At 41.3% G+C, this 20,401-nt stretch overlaps 2 protein-coding genes across 7 annotated transcripts in view; one reads left to right on the top strand and one right to left on the bottom strand.

Moving 5' to 3' along the window:
* rbm33a (RNA binding motif protein 33a) overlaps positions 1-10,312 on the top strand; it is a 34,773-nt gene extending 24,461 nt beyond the window's left edge. For 5 of the 6 annotated variants that reach the window (XM_043244306.1, XM_043244310.1, XM_043244309.1 and 2 more), the window contains exons 16-19: positions 340-513; positions 3,178-3,345; positions 4,333-4,421; positions 5,503-10,312. In XM_043244306.1, coding sequence (XP_043100241.1) covers positions 340-513; positions 3,178-3,345; positions 4,333-4,421; positions 5,503-5,551 — 480 coding nt within the window. In that variant the 3' untranslated portion in view covers positions 5,552-10,312. The remainder of the gene's footprint in view (positions 1-339; positions 514-3,177; positions 3,346-4,332; positions 4,422-5,502) is intronic. The other variant, XM_043244307.1, reaches the window with a different exon arrangement.
* Positions 10,313-12,181: 1,869 nt separating this feature from the next.
* Positions 12,182-19,914, bottom strand: shha (sonic hedgehog signaling molecule a). Its single transcript, XM_043243334.1, has 3 exons — positions 19,145-19,914; positions 15,487-15,748; positions 12,182-13,898 (listed from the first exon to the last, which is right to left on the bottom strand). The coding sequence occupies exons 1-3, from the start codon at positions 19,442-19,444 to the stop codon at positions 13,204-13,206; spliced, it is 1,257 nt and encodes a 418-aa protein (XP_043099269.1). The 5' UTR covers positions 19,445-19,914; the 3' UTR covers positions 12,182-13,203.
* Positions 19,915-20,401: the final 487 nt, after the last annotated feature.

Below are 20,401 nucleotides of genomic sequence, written 5' to 3'. Positions count from 1 at the left end.
CAAAAACAGCTCTGATCACGGCGTCCTTCATTCCTTCTGCCTGTGCGAATGCAACCAGACAAACGGCCCGAGGGAGAAATTGGTTCTCTAGGAACTTCCCTGCTGGCTATTTCCAGAACTAAGTGTCTAGAACTACGCTGTTGGTCTGTTTAGTTACTCTGTGCCAGGTTAAACTGACTTGGTGATTTGGTGAGCTCTAAGGCTGCTCTTGTATTAATTACCTTAAAATTTTAAGGTGCACTCAGACTTCAGCGTTTTTGTTATTTTGTGCGCCGCTGGAGATTTTATTTATTTTTTTCTTTCTGTGTGGGTTGTAAGATGTGTCTGCTCTGTATTCAGCAGGCAGATGCCGGTCCCAACACTGGTCCCCCGCAGCAGCAGCAGCAGCAGCAACCAATTGGTCGGCCTGCCCCCCAACAGAGACTCGGTCCCATCAGGAAAGTTACCATGGCAACTGGTGGTGTACAAAATCAACAACAGGCTGGCCGTGGCATGGCAAACCAAACGAACCGGGTATGACATTGAATCTGGATTACTCTCGTAAGCTGTTAATTGGACAGGTGCACAATGGCATTTTGCACAGCTGACACTAAGCTCTTATACTAATGGTGCTTTCAAATCATGTCCAAATGAATGTATTTACCACTTTCTTTAAACCACGGCTTTCCGAGTTAGGAAATTATTAACATGTTTGGGGTCTTTTTTTTTTTTTTTTCTCTCCTTTTTTTTTTTAGCAAGGATGCATTACTTTAAGTTGTTTGTGACATTGTGATTAAGAATCAAAGTATCTGCTGTTCTTTTGAATGTCTTCCACATGAAAGAATCCGGAAGCGGCATGTTTTCAAACTTAATAATTATAAGAAATGTTTCTTGAGAACCAAATGAATGTGATTATGATTTCTGATGGGTCATGTGACGCTGAGAACTGGATTATTGTTTTACTGTATTGTTGATCAAATAAATGCATCATAATGAGCATAAGAAATGTTTAAAAACTATATACATTTGAATGGTGTGTACATAAAACATCATTCACACACATTTTGGCCTTTTGTAGCTCTTCAAAGTTTCACGTCTTTACCAAGAAGTGACTTCTTGACTATGAAATTTTTAGTTTTTTGGACCAAAATCATCAAAATGACCATATCAACACTGCTTTAATTATTCTTCTAATTTAAGCAGAACTGTTGTTGTTTCTCCTTGTCTAGTGTTATCCAGAATACACAATCAAGTCTTTGTTAGGCTCTTTTTGCCTGTCATAAAGAGCTGCTCTAAGTGGTTCTCTCCTCACGCTTCAGCTCTAGTAAAGACGGCAGATTTGGTTTCCTGCTATGGCTCAGCTGTGTCACTGCTTCTCCCAGGGGACTGGTAGCTGTTTTGGAGGAGAGCAGGAGCAGTAATGATATGGAACAGAGTGCCAGGTGTGATGATATTGACAGGCTGAAGCAGGAGAGATGAAGATCCCTTGGCCTTTTCAGCACGCTGCCGTCTCTGTACAGTAGTCCATTCTCAGGGGATAAATACAGTGCTAACATGTGTCAGTCAGTCACAGCAGAGCGCCTTCCTGCACAGCCGCTCACGCTGTCTCAGTCCAACTGTCTTGCTGCATCTGCCTGAGCTCTCATGTTGAGTCAGATATTCTAAACACTTTCTGCTGTTTACTGATATAACCGTGGCCTTGTAAATCACTCACTGACATTGTACCCAGTGTCTCGCTTGGAGCAAAAGTGAAATGTGTACTGAGTGTGTGTGTGTGTGTGTGTGTGTGTGTGTGTGTGTGTGAGAGTGGTGAGAGCTTCTAGCTCATAGCATTGGGAGCCCATAAGGGATTTTTCATTGTGCCTGCTGCACTTAGCCAACCTGGCCCTTTTGATGTAAAAAGAACTGTATGGAGTAGAATGAAATGTCTTTGCATTGTGTACGAATGTTTTACGTCAAATTTAAATGCTAAGTAAACACAATTTTAAATATTTGTAATAAGCAAAAGCAATCCGACCCATGAGAGCCACAATGTACAAATGCTATCACAAATCTGTTAGTCCAGCACAGTGCACATAGCAAGGTTTTCGTTTGTTGTTTTCTAATGGAATAGGTGTTAGATTAATTAAGGTGATGGTAAAATAGACAGGTTGTACCACCAGCTGGTTACAGTCCAGGACAAGGTCCGCGAGAGTTCACATGCAGAATGCAAGCTTCTGAAGGGCTCGTAGGTCTGAGCTAGCGAGTTTAGGTTTACTGGTGCAGAGCCAGTGGATGTCTTGACCTACGTAATTGATCTCTTTACCTTTTTCCTTTTTGGAAAGTCTTAGAAATGTTTTTTTCTTATTGTTCTTATAGTTCTTAGTTAAAAATATATATTAAAATAGAAAAAAAGCTGTTTCAAATTGTATTTCTTAATATTTTTAGATGATAGATGTGATCCTGGTGAGCATTTTCAAAAATGTTAACAAAATCTTTCTGATACACAAACTTAGTAGTAGTAATCGGTAGTGTAAATCTCCAGAATTTCAATTCAAATGAATTTCTAAATAAATTCTCGTGTTTTTGTTTAACATCAAAAGCAGTTTGACGAGGAATATTGCCTTCTAAAAGGAAAGGCTTATGCTGAAGCGTTATCTGTCTCTGGTTTGGGCCCAGCACAGCTTTGCTTTCAAGGCCAAAGAGCTCAGCTTCAGTCTCAACAGACCACAACATTTTCATTCACCAGGTTTTGTCACATGGCCTCTAGCAGACTCCAGGCGTGACTTAATGATGGCCTTTTTCAGAAGTCTCTTCCCTCCAGCCTCTTCACAGGCTTAATCAGTAAAGTGCTGAAGAGATTGGTGCACTGTCTTTCCTACTTCAGACAAAAAGCACTCTTGACTTGATGCTGCAAATACAATTTTGTTCACTATATGAACCAATACTGCGTAGCTTTTAATAATTATTGAATAACTGGTAATTCACTCAAGCCTGTATATGGTTAAACCAGTGAAGTCTGACTAATGCCTCTCTTAATATAAACATTATAATAAATGAGCGTGTCTGTACTGATTTGGGATATTTCCATTGAACAACTGTGCAAAAAATATATACTGAATATAACAATGAATTAAAGATCCTCAGTCATTGGCTGGTAGAGCACTGGTAGCTGTTCTTTGCACCTTTGATCAATATTCCTCTTCGTGATGTCCACAGGTGGTAGTTCGGGGTCGGGCGCGAGGTCGTGGAGGAGGCCGTGTGATGATGCAGCAGAACCCAAGAGCTCAGGACTGTCCGAGAAGCACGGTCTGCATTGAAGGTTTATCCACCACCACAACCAACAAACAGCTCATGAACCTTCTCAACTCCATCGGCCCTGTCGAGGTAAGGCTCCCTTAACTTTGCTCCTCATCAAAATACATTACTGATCAAGAAGCAATAGCGGTGTAAGCGTGAGTTTTATGTGTAACTTGCTTATGAGCTTCCAACAACACATTGATGATGGAGCCAGCTGATCGCCAAAGAGTATATGTTTTGAAGTCTGTTTTTACTGTATACATTACTTAGTGTCAACTTCAGGATGTTTAACCGTTTTGAAGACAATAATATATTTAGAAGGGGGAAAAAAAACAAATTCATATTGATTGTAAAAAGCATGAGTGTAACCAACTCTTTAAGTGTAATTAAACATTTCAAGTGCATAGTTATATTAGCATTTAATAAGTGCTTAGGATTAGGGTTTGGCTTATGCATATTTGCATGTAATTTATTGTTGTTATAATAATAGTAAGTGCATGTAACCTGTAACAAGAACACTTCAAAATGATTTGAGACCAAATTGCAATGCATCCGTAGTTCCAGTCAGTTTGATCACTGTGTAAATGAATGTACCGCTTTGATAAACATACAGATTCACTTTCCTGTTTCAGAGAAACCTTCGGAAGAGCAGAAACATGTCAGCTCTGCCCTGCATCTTTTATTACTAAATTAGCATACGTACTGAAATGCTTCATTGTTTCTCAGCAAAGTTTTTGATTTTGATTAAACGTACACCTTCACTTGTAGAGACGCACGTAATTCATATATGCACACAATTCTAAATCTAACAACCTTTAGATTAAGTAACTAATGGAATTGTTTTTTAATTTGACCAGTCAAAAGGTCAGAAGGCATCAGATCCCGTATTTCATTTGTCCGTCGTTTTTGTGGAAGACTAAACTGGATGGAGTGTAGAGTATTCTTCTAAATATTACAATAGCGCCCTCTAGCTGTGTGTTCAGGGCTGTGCTTTTTTTTTCCCTAGGTGCATCACTCACTTTTTTTAGATAATAAAACCCACTGCTAATACACAAATTGATGGTCATTTTGTAGATGTTTACAATGTTACCGGAGCAGCGGAAGGCCATTGCCAAGTTTGTGAACCCTCAGCATGCAGCAAGTTTTCAGCACAGCTTTCACAGGTACACTTTTGAATTCATCTCAAACGGGATTGTTCTAATACATGAAAATACATAGTCTTTGACATTTTATGAATAACTTCATTTTGAGTTTATTTTAGATTAATTTTGCATGTCTGTTGCAAATAAGATATTGAATAGAAACTGAATTTCTGCTATGTTTCGCATTAATACCTAAAAAAAAGTGTTGAAATATTGTGGAACAGTTATGAAATATCCAACCTATTAAGTCTCTTCATATACGCTGCCAGTCAAAGGTTTTTGAACAGTATGATTTTTAGTGTTTTTAAAGAAGTCTGTCCTGCTCTTCATGCCTGCATTTAAGCTAAACTACAACAAAAACTGTACAATTTTTTTACTATTGAAAATAGTTTTAAATTGTTTTCTACTTGAATGTATTTTAAAATGTATTCCTGTAATTTCAATTTTATTATCATTACTCAAGTCAAATGATCTTTCAGAAATGTTTTTAATATTCTGATTTGCTGCTTAAACACTTATTAGGTTTTCATGCGTCTTTGATGGATAGAACAGCATTTATCTGAAATAGAAATATATTGTAACATCATAAATGCTTTAACCATCACTTTTGATGAATTTAAAGCACCCTTGCCAAGATTTTGAATGGTATGAATGGTAACTGCATATTCAAATGATTTCTGAAGGCTCTTGTGGTTAGAATAATGATGCTGGAAATTTCTTGGATCAAAAAGTTACACTTTAAATTACATAGAAACATGGTTATTTTAAGTAATAAAATATTTATAGTATTCTTGCTTTTGCATCAAAAAAGCAGGCTTGTTGAGCAGAAGAGAGAAAACATTACAAATCTTACATTTCAAAAAGTTGTGACTGGTAGCGTATGGTGTGAATATTAAGGTGTATTTTCTTTTGGTGTTATTGGCTGAAACAGATCAGTCATCGTGCTTAATGGTATGAGCCTGACAAATAAATTGTGTCCAAATGTTTGAGTAGCTCTCCTGTGTCTCTGCTGATTGTCATGTTTTGATGGAGATGCCTCAGACTAGCTTGCCTTTTAATTGCGATTGTCTCATTTCCATCACGTGTTCCCTTGATTACGTAGGCACATGATAGATTTGTCTCACATCGATGTTTCCATTATTGATGGCTGAGGAGCAAGCCAGTACAACAGACAAGACGACGAGAAGTGAGCAAGAAGAGAACGTCTTTTTCTGAAAGACGGACGCACAATCGGGAGGCTAAAGCTTTGGGAGCTGTGTGGAGAGAGGGCTGTCGACAAACTCAAGCCACGTGCATGAAAGAATCAAAAACAAAGAGCCGCTCATCAGCTGTGTCCTGCTGGAAACGGCACAGCACTGAACTCACATTGTCAATGACTTTGGCATGAAGTCTCGCTCTTGTTTCTGTACTTTCATTTATATATGGAGGGATCAGTAATGGTCCCAACCAGCAGGTGAAAAGAGAAACAAAGGTATGAAACCAGGACATTTTTACGCCAGATGATAATAGTTGCTCCCGTCCTCTAGCTCTCAAGATGATCTTTTGAATATTTGTTTTTGGTCAAACGAGACTTCTTGATTTCTTGTGGAACGTCCACAGTCAGTGACTTGAACACAGTGTTAAACGGGCTTGATCGGATAATGTTGCGTATGCTGCAGTTGGTTTTGTCACCTGTAGAGGGCAGCAGATGTCTTCGGTGCGTCGGGGCATAGCTAAGGACGTGGACATCAGAGCGATAAGCGCTGCTTGCCGTTAAGAAACTTTAGGGGCATATTTGGGTTGAGCTTTTTTCTAGTTGCGTATCTCTCGGAAGCCACTGTGATAATACAGGCGTCTCTTTTTTTTTTCTTGTGTGTGCGTTTTTCTGCAGCTGTTCATGATCTTAAGTTTATTCGTGGTCCCTATCTCCATTATGATTGTATTGCGCTTGTGTTTTGTTCTGCTGAGCTGGATTGGTGGGTCACTAAAGACAGCTGAAAAACACTAGACAATAAATGGCTTTTATATTTTGATTTTAGGTTTTGGTGCTGGAATTGCATATTTAGATTATTTTAATTGTTGTTAGAAATGGCTTCTAAGTATTAAAGGCAACCAGAAAGCCCCCTCGTTCGCTAATGCTCCTTTTTAATTGTTTAGTTTTCTTTCCTCGGAGTACAGCACATGTCGTGTGTGGAAGAGGACGACTGAATCATGGCTTGAGTGATGATTCGATGCGATTTTATTGTAGGTTTTGATGGAGCTCCGTTTACAAGATGCGGGATGTCTAGAGCGCTAGATGGGTTTGAAGCGTCTTGTTTGCAACGGCTTGGTTATTTGTTTGTGAAGAGAGATATTTTGGATTGTTTGTAATTGTATGCTTATTACTTTGGCTCAGTTAATTTTGAAGTGCATCAGATTGGTATACAGGTTCCTAAATCTGAATCGCGAGTCGTTAGGTATAAGGATCTGCTTCTAAATATCCGTTATCTCCATTTTCAACTTTTTCCCATTACATTTTTTTCCATTTATGTAGTAAGCTGTTTCCCAGGCTTAAGGTTCTTGAAAGGCCCCTCCCCCTAGTTTTCAGTCTATTGAAGTCATTAACACTTCCCCAAAAGCATTTCAAGGTTTCAATCATGAGTATTTCGCTCCTCAAATTGTTATTATATCATCATTATTACTTATATTAGTAATATGTTGTGGTACTGTACAAGCGTAGCGCTCGGTCATGTCTAATTGTACCGCTTATCCTAAACCTTCAACTTACGGCCCCAGAACTGATATTAGGTCAAATGCATTAGTTTTCATATTTGTGACTTCATTTAATCCAACCACTTTACATTATACACTACAAGCCTTGTTATAGTATCTAAAACACGTTGGTTTTAGATAATATAACAGCATAACTAAGTCCAATTATGTTTTGAGCCTCATCCAGGTCTGCGAATTTCAAAGGATTTGGGAGCAACTGTTATCAGTGGTCACTTTCTTGTGTATATAATGAAAAAAAAGCCCAAAAAAACTAAATGTGTATGAAGATGTCAAGTCTGTTGTTTTCTCATCTCGAAATCTTTCCATGTTTGAAATGGTTTAAAGATACCTACTAGTACGTGATTGGTGAATTTCTTTTCTCAATTTGTTTTTATATATCAATATAAAAAAAAAGTATTCCTTGGTCATTTTACAACAGTTTTGTTATTGGAGAACTTAAAGCTTATTATTTGAGGATATTTTAAAGATGAAAAATAAAAGATGGTCACATATATACCATGTAAATACGGTTATGTGAAGCCAGCTGTCTTGATCACCATTAACTGTTGTCTGATGTTGTTTTATGTTTGAAGATTCCCTCTTGCGTATGATTCTCAACACAACATACCCTTTTCCCCGATTTCCTCCGTGCTCCTAAATGTTTCTCTGTTGCCACCCGCACAAACTGATCTAAGGGGAAAAGGTTTTGTTTCCAATCAAGGTGCCCCACAGTTTCTCTCAAGTCAGGTCCCTTGAAACATCTCTGTGTGCTCACTGTTTCCCGAGACTTTGGGCCATTATGTCTTTTGAAGTTAATTTGTAAAGCACCCCCTTGTTTTGAGATGCACTTGTCATATGCCATCTTCTATAATAATATAGTAGTTGGATGTGGTTGATCCCTATCTGTCCATATGTCTGTATTAATTTGCATGAGTTCCTAGGAATCACAGAAATGCATATAATGGGTAAGATTATGATTTATGTTATAAAGTACCTATGGATCCACTTAAAAATATAAGCTTATTTTATTTTGTTTTTGTTAACTTTGAGTTTTCTAGACACGGTTTGTTTTAAAACTGGTGTAGGGTGAAGATTTGGATGCTTTTTGTTTTTTTTGTTTTTTTAAGTTGCAGATGCACACCTTTATTTATTTATTGGTTTGAATGTATTTATGTAAAATGAGTTAATCCTATGGATTTATAATGTTTTATCTAGTCTGAGTGAGTTTTTAAAAAATTCCTAGTTATAAATCTTATAAGACGCATAATATTTATAAACGGTCTTATAAGTGAGAAAATGATTCACATTGAAACTTTTAGTAACTTCTTTGTAAGTATAGAATAACTTTAGGGAAAGTGTCCCTTTCTGAACTGTAATCACACACGTGACAAAGTTTTGTCTGTTTTTTGGCAGATATTTTTCACAAGCTGGAAGAGGTATAATGTGATAGAATCAAGAGTAGGCTAAAGCTTTACTTTTTTTGGATCTTGTTTTGTTTCTTTTTTCTCTTTTGTCAATCGCAAGTGGCTGGTACACTTACATTGTTTTATTTTTATTTCATTTTTTATTTTTTCTCCGAGGATCCTGCTGCAGCAGAGCGATTGGCCAGTTTATACAAGTACCAGAATTGTCTATTGCTTGAGATTTAGGCTGCGTTTATTTCTTACAACGGTAGATGTGGCATCCCCCCTCATAATTACGGGGGAAAATGTTGAGACTTTTCAATCGTGGTGCTTGTTTTGTATAATCACTTTGCCTGTTTTCACTCACTGTTTTAAGCGTCAAACACAATGCGCTGCTTCCCGTTGGCAGCGGTTCTGATTATTTGTAACTTGTAATTAAACCATTTTTTCTCTCTTTCAGGACAGAGCTTCCAGGAGCGCTGAAAGGAGGGTTTTTCATAAGACGAATGCTCTTCACCTTTTCATTCTAAGATGGCGTTGGTTTTCAAACGCGCTGTTGAGAGATGTTTTGGTGTTGTAGTAGCAGATTGCTTGAAGTCATACTGAGTGAAGCTGTTTTATATGTTAGCGTTGGAGTCATTCTGTGGTGCGTGTGAGAGAGTAAGCGTAGCGTATGTATGTTAAAACAGCTATGGCCTTATGAGATTAGTATTACATGCTCGCATTAGCAGACAACAGTTGCTGGTATTGTTAATAACTAGCTATAAGATACATGAATAGGTTTTTTCAGATTGATTCGCTCTGTTGCAGAATTCATTTTAACGTGGTTCAACTATCAGGTTCACGGCTTCTAAGCTTAGTTTCTTTGCCTTGTATTGTAGGTGCGTGCCTGTGTTTCAGCTCAGTGTAATGATTGACAGCTCTTCTCGGAGACACGTCCTGCTCCTCTTTAGCGTTTTATCGAGCAGTACGACGCAATGAAAGTGTTTTGGGTTGCTCGGGTGATAGAAACGCTGCTTTTGAAAACCACCGCACATTGGCAAATTGGACTAAAAGCGAACCCGATGTGAAAAACCCTCCTTTTGATAATGTCGTGTCTGCCTCCAGATGATGCTAACTTGTCTTAATTTCTCAACAGGTGCTCTTCAGTTTAAGCGCTGCCAGACATCCCTCCTTTCGTCTGTTTTTCTCTCTCTCTCTCTTTTCATCGACGTTCATTCTCCTTCTCTTTCTTTACTCCGTTGGAGGCCGGACGGGAAAGCGGTTGTTGATCTGAATGTGGTGTTTGTGCGAACATAATCCTTCTGTATTAAAGCAGGGGGACCTTGCTCCTGGATTTCCTTTCTGTATTAGCCCACGTCCGTGGAAGTTTTGCGTCTCTGGGACCACACCCTGCTGAGTTCCAAAGTTCAAAAACTTGCACAAAGCCCAAGAACGATGTGTACGCTCTTGCCAGCTATACACACACACACACACACACACACACACGCTGTGTTGTTGGACGAAAAGAAAACATTACTTAGAAATCATTATTGTTCGGGGGAAGTGATTTATGCTGTTTTGATCACCGTTTTGTTGTCCCTCCATCTTGTTTTAATGAAACTGTTTTTGATGTGTATGAAGTGTACACCGGACTGCCCTACGTGTTGAATTGGGAAGAATATAAATGGTGTTTGTTTAGTAAGCTTTCACAGAGCTTGTCAAACGAAAACCGATAATATGCCTTGACTGTGCCTGTTATGAATAATTACTTGAAATAAATCCTTTTCCTGGATTTGATCTCCTCTATTGCCCGTGTTGTTTTTATGGACTGATAAATGAATGACTTTTGACACCGGCCTTGCGTCTGCTTACTAAGAGATGCTCCTTTATTAACTTTTGTTAATGTTGCTTAAAATAGTGATTTAATAACGCTGGGATCTTGATGTATTAGTGAATGTTGAGATTAACGTTAATAATCGCTTATCGTTTGTGCATTTTCGTGCAAATTGTAGTTTTGGGGACGCGCTTGTCTGTTGGGTAAACATTTCTGCAATCAAGGTAAATAATTGCAATTTAACGACGGGCGGGCTTTTATTTCCTTAGCGCTTCACGACAGTTGCCAGTCCGTTTTTGTTCGCAAACGCCAGCGAGCGTTTGTTGAAACAGTCTCTCTCTCTCTCTCTCTCTGCAGACACAAGGCCCCTCTGAAGGATTAGTTGGTTTTATTTACCTGCTCCGAGGAATGCTTTCGCCCGGTCGCTTTTGTGTCTGTGTAAATGCTCAAGGTCAGGTCTGAGAGCGAGCCTCACCGACGGCTCTAAAAAAAAAAAGCAGCAAAACCTGCAGCACAATGAGGTCTTCTTCGAGAAATGGTAGTGGAATTTCTGTTCGTGTTGCGACAGAGTTCAAAAGCTCAAACCTCCATTCACTCGCTAGTTAACACCCTTCAAAGTGTCCGTGCGCGCATGCACGCGTTCGTCGTAAAAGACCGAAAACGGATACGGTTCTGTGTGTGTTAGTGCAAACGCGAAGACGCTAACCTAGCCCGTCTTTTACATGTATTGATCCTTCGTGCTGATGTTTCTTCGTGCGTCTGTGTTTGCGCGTCGTTCTCCACAGACTTTTCATCCGCTGAGCTCCCATTGATGATACCGTTCTTATACCGAGGCGCTTGTGAATCGGTGAAGGCGACATGTGTCCATTCATCTCGACACAACAGCGCTGATTCGTTTGTCGCGTGAACGCTTATAATCGCTCATTCATTTCGCGGTGATTGCCTCTCGTGAACGCGTTCGGGCCTCGTTATTACACGGCTGCCACTTGCAAGCAGATCGCAGTCGGGATTCATTACGTATTACGTCTCAGAATGAACCGACTCGTGCGTCATGTGGCGCGCGTTAGACGAGAAGCGCTTGCTCTCGTTGCACCTGGCGCGCCACCTGTTCCGCCAGAGAAAACCTTTACTATAAAACCCCAATTACAGGAAAACCGCGCTCGTGCGTTTAATCGCGACCGTGGGGGACGTGAAGAGATCCTCGCGTGGACGGCCGATCTAATGAGCAGCTCCGTTTCCAGCGTCCACGGCGCGCAAACAGTGGCCTTTTTTAATCTGCGTGAGAGACGTTCAGGCGTTATTTGCGAAGGACTGCCCTCTTCGTATTTAACACGGGACCGCAACTTTTCGCAAGCATACAAAAACACGGATCAAAGGCTTTTTCGCGTCTCGCCGATAGCCGTTTTCGACAGCCACTACGATTTGACTTCATTTCGCGTCAGTTTCGTTTGAATGGACTTCTTGTTTCTCCCGCTCGAGCTCGACGGCCGGGTTTTACGCGGGCTGGACGTGGAAACATTATCGGTCGACTCTGACAGATAGCGTTTTTATTGTGACAATAAAACACAAATAGTAGGCCTATTTAATTATACGCATTTAAACGACCTGTGGGCTGCACCGCTTTCTCGTGCCGCGCGTTAAACGCGTTACCGGCCCGGTTAATATTTTAATACCGGCACCTTGAGAGACGACCATTTCAACAACGGCAATAACAACGAAATATTCACGGACGTTAATAACAACGACAGCCTGTTAAATCGGATTGTTTAAACGATGGGTGTTCAATGTCTGCGTTCTCAAAGGACATCCATGAGACAAAAAACATACCAACGAACAGTTTGAATATTTTCTTTATCTCATTCATTTATAATAAACATATAAATAATAAATTCTATACATTTTCCTGACACCTCGCCTTGATGAAAGGTAGGTTAACTGGTATGGCCACTCAATCATACGCTATCCAAACTGTGCATCAGCTGCATTTTATTTCTATAAAACTATTTACCTATTACAAAATATGAAAAGAAAAATACATTTTAGTAAATGTACAGTAGTTACTTATTAATTTGTTTAACGAAACCCTTTGTTCTTTACTGTGGGACTCGTCGTCGCTGAATTGTCAGAATGTGCATTTCGTATTTTCTTAAAGAAATACAAGAAACAATGAAACCAGAGAAGAGTGAACAAAGGACGCACGTGTCCGTCCCACTCTGACAACCAAAGCAATGACAAAATAATAGAGAACTCTAAAAGAGAAAACAGCACAAGACTGCAAAGACTCTGCACCTATTTAAATTAAAATATATTCTCGTATCTTACACTATTTCAAATAACGAAAAGTGATTAGGTAACGATCGGTCAAAATCTAATGTACAATTCTGTGTATAAAAATATAATTTCTGGAGCCCCACGGCGTTTGCTTACCCCTAAAATATAACAGTCATTTGCACATATGCACAGAATGTTACAACCTGTCGTGAAAGTTTTTCTTTTTTCTTACTTTTCTTACATGTTTTTTTTTTCTTCTTTTTTCCCCCTGTTTACATGAGATATACAAAAATAGATTCTGCACCGCTGGATGACCACACTGCGTTCGGATCCGTTTGTGTGCCGCCAGCCAGAGTTCTCGCGAGAATAAATTATGCAAAGAAAACTTTTAAGGCTCCATTTATTCTTTGAAAATGACATTTCTTTTAAAGTCATTGTAATAAATATCCCAACTCCGCTCGGGGCCTTAGTCTCTCTCTTTCTTTCTCTCTCTCTCTCTCTCGCTCTCTCTTTCTCGTACTAATATCGTCTTATATCCTACATTAGTGTGGCTTCTCTCGCTTTATTTCCATACGAGGGTTTTTCAGCTCGAGTTTACTGACATCCCCAAAGGATGAAGCACGTGGCTGTCCAAAAGCCACGTTGCCATTTGATACAGAAGCTCGGAGTACCAGTGGACCCCCTCCTGTTGTAAAGTCGCGTTGGACTGACTGATGAAGTTTTTGGGGAACAGGGCCGACGACGCGCTGTGATAGAGCCTGACTGGCGCGAAGGCCAAATGCGCCAGACTGTGGTCCTCTATTACGGCGTAACAGGACGCCAGTATTCTGTCGACCACAATGGTCCCATGAGCAGTCACTGGTGCGAAAGAGCCCCGGTGCTCCTCGGTGTATATCCGCTCCACGATGACAGATTTAAGCTGACCGCTATCATCGACAACCATCACCTTTTGTCCGGCTCTGACACCGCTGGCAAACGCGGCGGTCATGGTGTGCAGATCATCCGTTGAGTTGTCGAGGACAAAAAGGAGGTGAGCAGCGGTGAGGGTGATCTTTTCAACGGGTTCTTTCGTTTCTATCACGTAAAAGACGCGTCGCGTCGCGGAGTCTCGGTCTGTGAACATGATGAAGTCGCTGTAGACGAGCTTCCCATCGCCGTCCGCCGCCAGCACCTTGTCACCCGGGTTCAGGTCCTTCACGGCCTTCTGTCCGCCGTCTCTGAGCGAGACCAGAGCCGAGCCTGGGAAGCAGCCTCCAGATTTCGCCGCAACCGAATTTTCTGTCGAGATAAATAGCAATATTTCTTACGTTGCATATCAAGGAGTTACGTAAACAGTTTTGGCGCACTTTCACCCCCTTTGAGAAAATGAAGGCGCGTAGAAGGTGCCAGAGAAGAACCGAACAGAAAGATTCTTCAGATGGTAAACGTTCTTAATGGAACCGTTTAGACAAAAAAGGGTTTGTTCTGACGCACCTTTATTTTTAAGTCGTTATTTTTGAGGTTGTCAAGTCAAAAAAAAAAAAAAAAAAAAAAAAAGCGCGCGCGGGGCAGCTAGCTAATTCTAGTCCGGAGTCGCCTCACGTAAGAAAAAGTCTGAATAAACAAAAAGAAAACGTGGCAACGGGAATTAGGAATTAAATCGAAAGCTTTCCCAAAAAACAATGTCTTTGTGTGAGATGAAGGAGGAAAGAGTCTGGACTGCTCTAATTAAAAACCAATAAAGCCCGCACATTGTCATTCTAATGCAGCTTGTGTACAGAGCACTCTTGGAAAAGGACACTTCTGCCTTTCCTCGCGCCTCTTTCATATTTGCTCAGGTGCAGAAACTTCTATGTGACAATTCACACTTATAGAATGAGAAAACCCCAAGTAGGCTCAAATAGTATTTACTCAGCCCGAACACTTTTCCAAGACTCTAATGGTGTAGATTTGAATGTAAATTAGAAATGCTAGCGGTGGTCAATCAATGCCCTCTTCTTCTTTCCTTTCATTTTTTAAAACCATCCTGCTCTCCGTTGTCAAGCTTAATGACAATAATTCGGGCCTTGTGGGATCTCTTCACATTCCGATCTCTCGGGTCGGTAAACAGAGCTATAGAATGGACTTTTCGTCTAATCCCCTCATAAGATTCTAGGGCATGAAATAAGACGGTGACAACTGAGAAACAGATTTGCGCGAGCGAGTTCGACTCGGCTCTGTTCAAAGCCTGTAATGTATCTGTAAATGTGTTTAGAATTTAAATGACGAGATTTGATGGGGCCTCGCCAATATGCTGCTGATAAATTAGCTTCGATGAAGGCGAAGCTGAGTAAAATCCCGACGGGAATTACGTCGTCGTTGCGCAAGCGATATTTTTACAAGCGCGCGTGCAAAAAAAAAAAAAAAAAAAATCTATCCTCAATTTGTTTTCATAGATCTCTGGTGAAATGTTTGTACAGCGTGTGTTCAGTTGCAGAGAGTGAGCTTGTGATGACTTGATAAGCGCTTCCTTCAAAGAGTCAGAGTGGGGCGATGTAAGATCACTTCATATATCGGCTGGCGAGTCTTTCTGCGTTTAAAGCAGCATTATCTGTCCTAGGAATATCACAAAGGCTTCAAATCAGTTCTTAGAGAGTTGCAGCCTTAAAACAATTCCTAGGCTTTGTTTGTAGATGTATTAATTAGAATGGTATTTGTTAGAAACATTAATTCCTTTGCCATATATAATTTTCTTTACGCTAATACAGTCCAATGCCATAAATAACAACTTTTTTTTACTCTATCGGTATTTAAAAGCAGTGTTAACCCTGCTTTTTTTCACATGAAATCGAGCGTGAATCATTGCGCCCATCACTTTTTTATTTAGTCGTTCCAATCGAGGTCTTACCTGCTTTGACGGAGCAATGGATGTGGGCTTTGGACTCGTAATAGACCCAGTCAAATCCAGCCTCCACAGCTAACCGAGAGAGTGTCCCGTATTTGCTCTTGTCTCGATCAGAGGTGGTGATATCAACAGCTCTTCCCTCGTAGTGGAGTGATTCTTCAAAATGGTGACCGTCCTCATCCCAGCCCTCTGTCACGCGCAGCTTAACCCCCGGCCACTGGTTCATTACAGAGATGGCCAGCGAGTTCAGCTTGTCTTTGCATCTCTAACAGAACGGAGAGAGAACAGGAAAAAAGAGGTCATTCAGTTTTAATACATCTCTATTCATTCATCCACGTTGTCATAAGCATGTTTTTATAAACCAAAAAAAATAGCATAGCTTACATAAAAGCCGTTTGCGTCCCCTAAATAAACCAACAGGTCTAATTTATTTAAAGACATAAACTGGTTCAGTTGTTTTCCCCAACCTTCTCAAAGATCACAGGTCTCCAGACATAATTTGCTGACAATAATTCAGTAATATCCCACCAGATACGTCTAGACAAATAAGCCGTCTGTACGAGAAACCTGTATTTACACTGGAAATAATTCAGCCTCGCATGCAAGGATATTCTGCCCAAAGAGCTTAATGAAAAATTGATAAGTTATTGCATTCGCTTCACTGATCTAAAACATATAGATCCATCCAGGGATAGGTGTGACTGCATCAAGGCCTCTTCTCTTTCAAAAGCCAAAATGCATGCAGCGGTGACTCTTAATTAAAAAAACAATACTAAAAGGCGATGTTTGGGTTATAGTGGTATTGTACTGTAACCTTGAGGTTTAGAGCAGAGGTGCAGGTAGCTGTGTAATATTAGGCCATGTTTGGGTGGTGCACCCACTAACCTTTCCCGGGACCTTGTGTTGAGATGCTTGGCCTTCTCCAGGACAACTCTTCCCAACACTTAACCAATATGTCAAATAAAACACCACAAAAGACTCTTTCACTGCGTCCAAAAGGAGAAGCAACTACTCATTATTCTTGCGGCACAGGTTTGCTCAAGGGACGTGATGTGATTGCTTAACCGACGGTCTTTCAGGGGTTATATAAAATCTATTCAAAATATGCTTGCAAATTGTGACACTAAGCCAAATTAATACCTGCAATAATTCACACACGTACCCTCCTAGCTTTGACTTGCTTGCTCTCTCCCTCTTTCTCTCCCCCCTCCACACACACACACACACACACACACACGCACCATTCTCAGCCTGTAACATCCAACACCAGATTACTATCGCTTCACTTTCTACTGATTTGCTTGATCCTCTGATTTTCACGTGTGCAGTGAAGGCCACATGCACCTAATTACACTTATTCCATCATAAATTAAAAAAAAGAAGTATAATCAATTATAAAATAAATATTCAGTTATGTCTGTAGTCCCTATTATACAATCCGTATATCATATGCTCTGTCAAACCATCAGAAATGATTCATAAATGCATCCTTTTATATCAAGCTACATGCATTATTTTCAAATTTAGCTACTGATGATTTGAGGAATACCTGTGGCCTGAATGGAAAAAGGGCAGAACGGATAGAAACAAAAGGAATGTAGTGATTATACTTGGAATCCCGTGTCTATTAGCTCTACAGCACTTGTGGCACTTGAATGCGAGAGGAAAATACAAACGAGTCACCGAAAGACACAACCTAGCACATTCTGAGCAAAACTACCGGGGATTCAAGAGCCGTGAAGCCTAAACTCTTTATTAATTCATTGGGTCGTGTGCCGCGAATCAAGCCAAATTCTGTTCAGCCACCATGAAGCGCAGCGGGAACCCCTGCGCCGCCGCTTTGTGCTCCACACGAGGTTTGTTCAACAAGCCGCCTAGTCACAGTCAGCCACTAATCTCCTCCCGAAATGAACTGTTTTAGAGGAAACACTTATCAGCTACCTGTCAGAGCAAACAGCCTCCTGGACGCTCTCGCAGTTGCGCCTAATTTCGCGAGCAGCCCCGTTAAGCCCAATTGATTACACAGCGTGCTCAACCAACAAGCCATCTCTTACACTCGGGTGCGCTTCTCCAAAACATTTGTTAACATGACACCTCGTTAACTCCCCTTGAAAGACTGAGACGTTCATTTGAAGTTACAAGATCGCAAGGGTAGCTTTCCCATTTTAACGGCAGCGTGCGTGCCCGCGGGTCATCGCGCACTTATAATCGCGTTCACCTTAAGTTGAGTTTGATATACATCTGAGAAAACCACACCAGACAGAGGTTTCATCTTTTTTTTTCAAGGAGCAGAAAAGGGGAAACTTTATAATGCACCTGCGCGGCGCGTGTAAATCCACTTGGGTCGACGTTTAATGTTTCAGCAAACCTCGTCCGCGAGATAAACGGTCATGACTTAAGACTTTGAACCGAACAGCTATTCCGCAGAGACACGTCCGAAATAGACTAATAAAGATATTACACTCGGTCTAATAGCTTTACGGATTACGCGGAAGAGATGCTGAATACGCATGGCGTAGAAAAAAAAATATTTTCGATGCATTTACTAAGCAGCAATGTTATTGTTCAAAGGGTCAGGAGTTCAAATGATCCCTGCTAATGCGTCGAGAGTGGAAAGCCATGTTGGGGACAGACAGCCTATTCCCGAAGCTGTCTGACTTTTTCCAGAGGCCTAGCTTTTCTTGCAAAATAAAATAAATAGGCCTAGAATGACAGAAAAAAGAGGGCATATGGCATAAATGTTATATAGCCTACAAACCGGATATTTGTTTTTATTATTATTTCTGAGCAGCACGCAACTCTAGCGTAAACCATTAAATAAGCAAATCTAATTCTTCCTAATAAAATAATAAAACGGTTAATAGGGAAACGGTTCCCCGCGTCTAACCGATAGCCACCTATTTGCCAAAGTAAATGCGCATACTGCAATTAATGAAAATAATGTTGCACTAGTCTACTCCTGGAGTGTACCACATAAAACTTCTTTCAGCCCGCGTCGCTTATGTATCGGCCAATTGTACAACAGCTGAGCTATAGATTATACAGCACCGCCAGCAGATGAGCAAACTCCCGAATGATATCGAAAAAAAGAGGGCTGAACGCGCACGGTCCATTGTGTCTGATTCTAATCTGTCACTAAGTGGTACCGTCCTGGCCCATTAATAAGCAGAAACAAATTGAAGAGCATCCTTCGAGAAATGTCAATATTTTCATGCCCTGATAAGCAGCGTCTGCGAGCGGGTGGGCTGCGGTCTGACTAAGCGATCCCTTGAATATGCACGCTTAATTTCGTTCTATATTTAGCTGTCACCAGACTGACATGTTCTGACCGTCACAGTCCCCTCGGATCAGGTGCCGTACCTACCTAGCAGGATCTCCACGTTTTATAAAGCAGATAACGCGCGCGCGATGCGGGCAGACTAAAATGCATACATAGAAACAGAGAAGCGCATAAATATTTCACGCAACCTTCCACAATGTGGGTGAGCGAGGAGGCATGCAGCCGGTGCTCCCTCGATGGCATTTCCCTCGCACAGCTTCGTTAGAGAGATCCGTGCATGCCGTGAGACTAATTCACAATCCCTGCACGAACTGTAGCTACTTTCCGAAGCTCGGACTCTCAAACAAGCACCGGTGCGATTTCTGAAGGGAAGGGAGTTACCTGTGTCATGAGTCTGTCCGCGCCAGTGTTCTCCTCATCCTTAAAGATAATGTCGGGATTGTAATTTGGAGTAAGTTCTTTAAATCTCTCCGAATTGCGCGTGATCTTGCCCTCGTATCTGCCGCTGGCCCCTAAGGTCTTCTCCGCGACATTAGGTATAAACTGCTTGTAGGCGAGAGGTGTCAGCTTCTTGGGATGTCTTCTTCTGCCGTAGCCTCTGCCAGGACCGCAGGCCAGTCCGGACACCACCAAGGACAGACTGAGAAGAGACACCAGCAGCACTCTCGACATAAGCCGCATTTTGCCGCACGGTGAATCTCGCTGCGGTGTTCTCGAGCGCCCTGCGCGGTGTGTCTAGCAGGATTTCTCGTTCTCGCTGCGCGGATCTCCGGCGATGTCCTTGCCGTCTCCTCAGATCACGCGTGTCCCTCGGCGCCGAGCCCTACCGTGACAGGTGCGGAAATGTGCGTCTGATAACGCATCGGAGGTTTGCGGCGTGGATGGGAAAGGTAAGACTGACCTCGAAATCACAACGGTAGTTGAAGCCACAGCCACTTATGCGAGAAGCCTCTTTACTCCTATGTATTATAGCTGCGATCTGAGGTAGGGAGGGACCTGATTGGCTCGACGGGACGAACCCTTCTGATGTTATCCCACAAAACAGACGCGCAAAAACCTTTCAAGAAGGTGGGTTTCAGGGGAGGGACGCGGTGAGATGTGAACGCATCAGTTTCCCCCCAGTTGCTGTCTGCGAGGCTGCTACATGCATGTGTGCTCAGCCCCATCCGTATGTGACCTGCTAATGGACCGAGTCATTCCTCTGTATTTATGGTCCTGCTTAAGGGTGAATAAATCGCGCGACTTTCGTTAAAAGTTTGCTTTATCGCAGTCGGTGCAGACCGTGTTTGTGCACACGAATCCGAATGAATCGCAAAGTAGCCAAAAACATGGCAAAAACACAAACGTATTACTTTGATGCAAACTTTATTTTCCCCTTCACTTTTCATCTCTTTAATCGCATATTTGTCAGGGTAATCACTTGCTGTCCCATCAATTTCTCATCCTGAAAAAAAGTCAGATGAAGTAGCTTGGTTGATAACATGCCTAATATGCTTTGTGCTTTGTGCACTGTCTAAGCGTGTAATTTTGCTTAGGTTTTAAAGCGAAGGGTTCAATTTACAGGATTTCGTTTTCTTTGGAATAACGTCCGAAATTGTCCATTTCTAAACTGAAAAGCCAGGAATGTTTTGATTCATT

This window comes from Puntigrus tetrazona, chromosome 7 (genome assembly GCF_018831695.1).
Source record: "Puntigrus tetrazona isolate hp1 chromosome 7, ASM1883169v1, whole genome shotgun sequence".
NCBI lineage: Eukaryota > Metazoa > Chordata > Actinopteri > Cypriniformes > Cyprinidae > Puntigrus > Puntigrus tetrazona.
The sequence above is the reverse complement of the archived record's forward strand: the minus strand, read 5'-3'. Positions and strand labels throughout refer to the sequence as shown.

Bases quoted from the DNA above. Each gene is read 5' to 3' on its own strand.
- shha (XM_043243334.1), bottom strand. From the start codon at position 19,444: ATGCGGCTTATGTCGAGAGTGCTGCTGGTGTCTCTTCTCAGTCTGTCC. The intron at 15,749-19,144 runs GTAACTCCCTTC...CCGTTCTGTTAG, and splicing joins CGGACAGACTCATGACACAG to AGATGCAAAGACAAGCTGAA. The intron at 13,899-15,486 runs GTAAGACCTCGA...TTATCTCGACAG, and splicing joins CCATTGCTCCGTCAAAGCAG to AAAATTCGGTTGCGGCGAAA.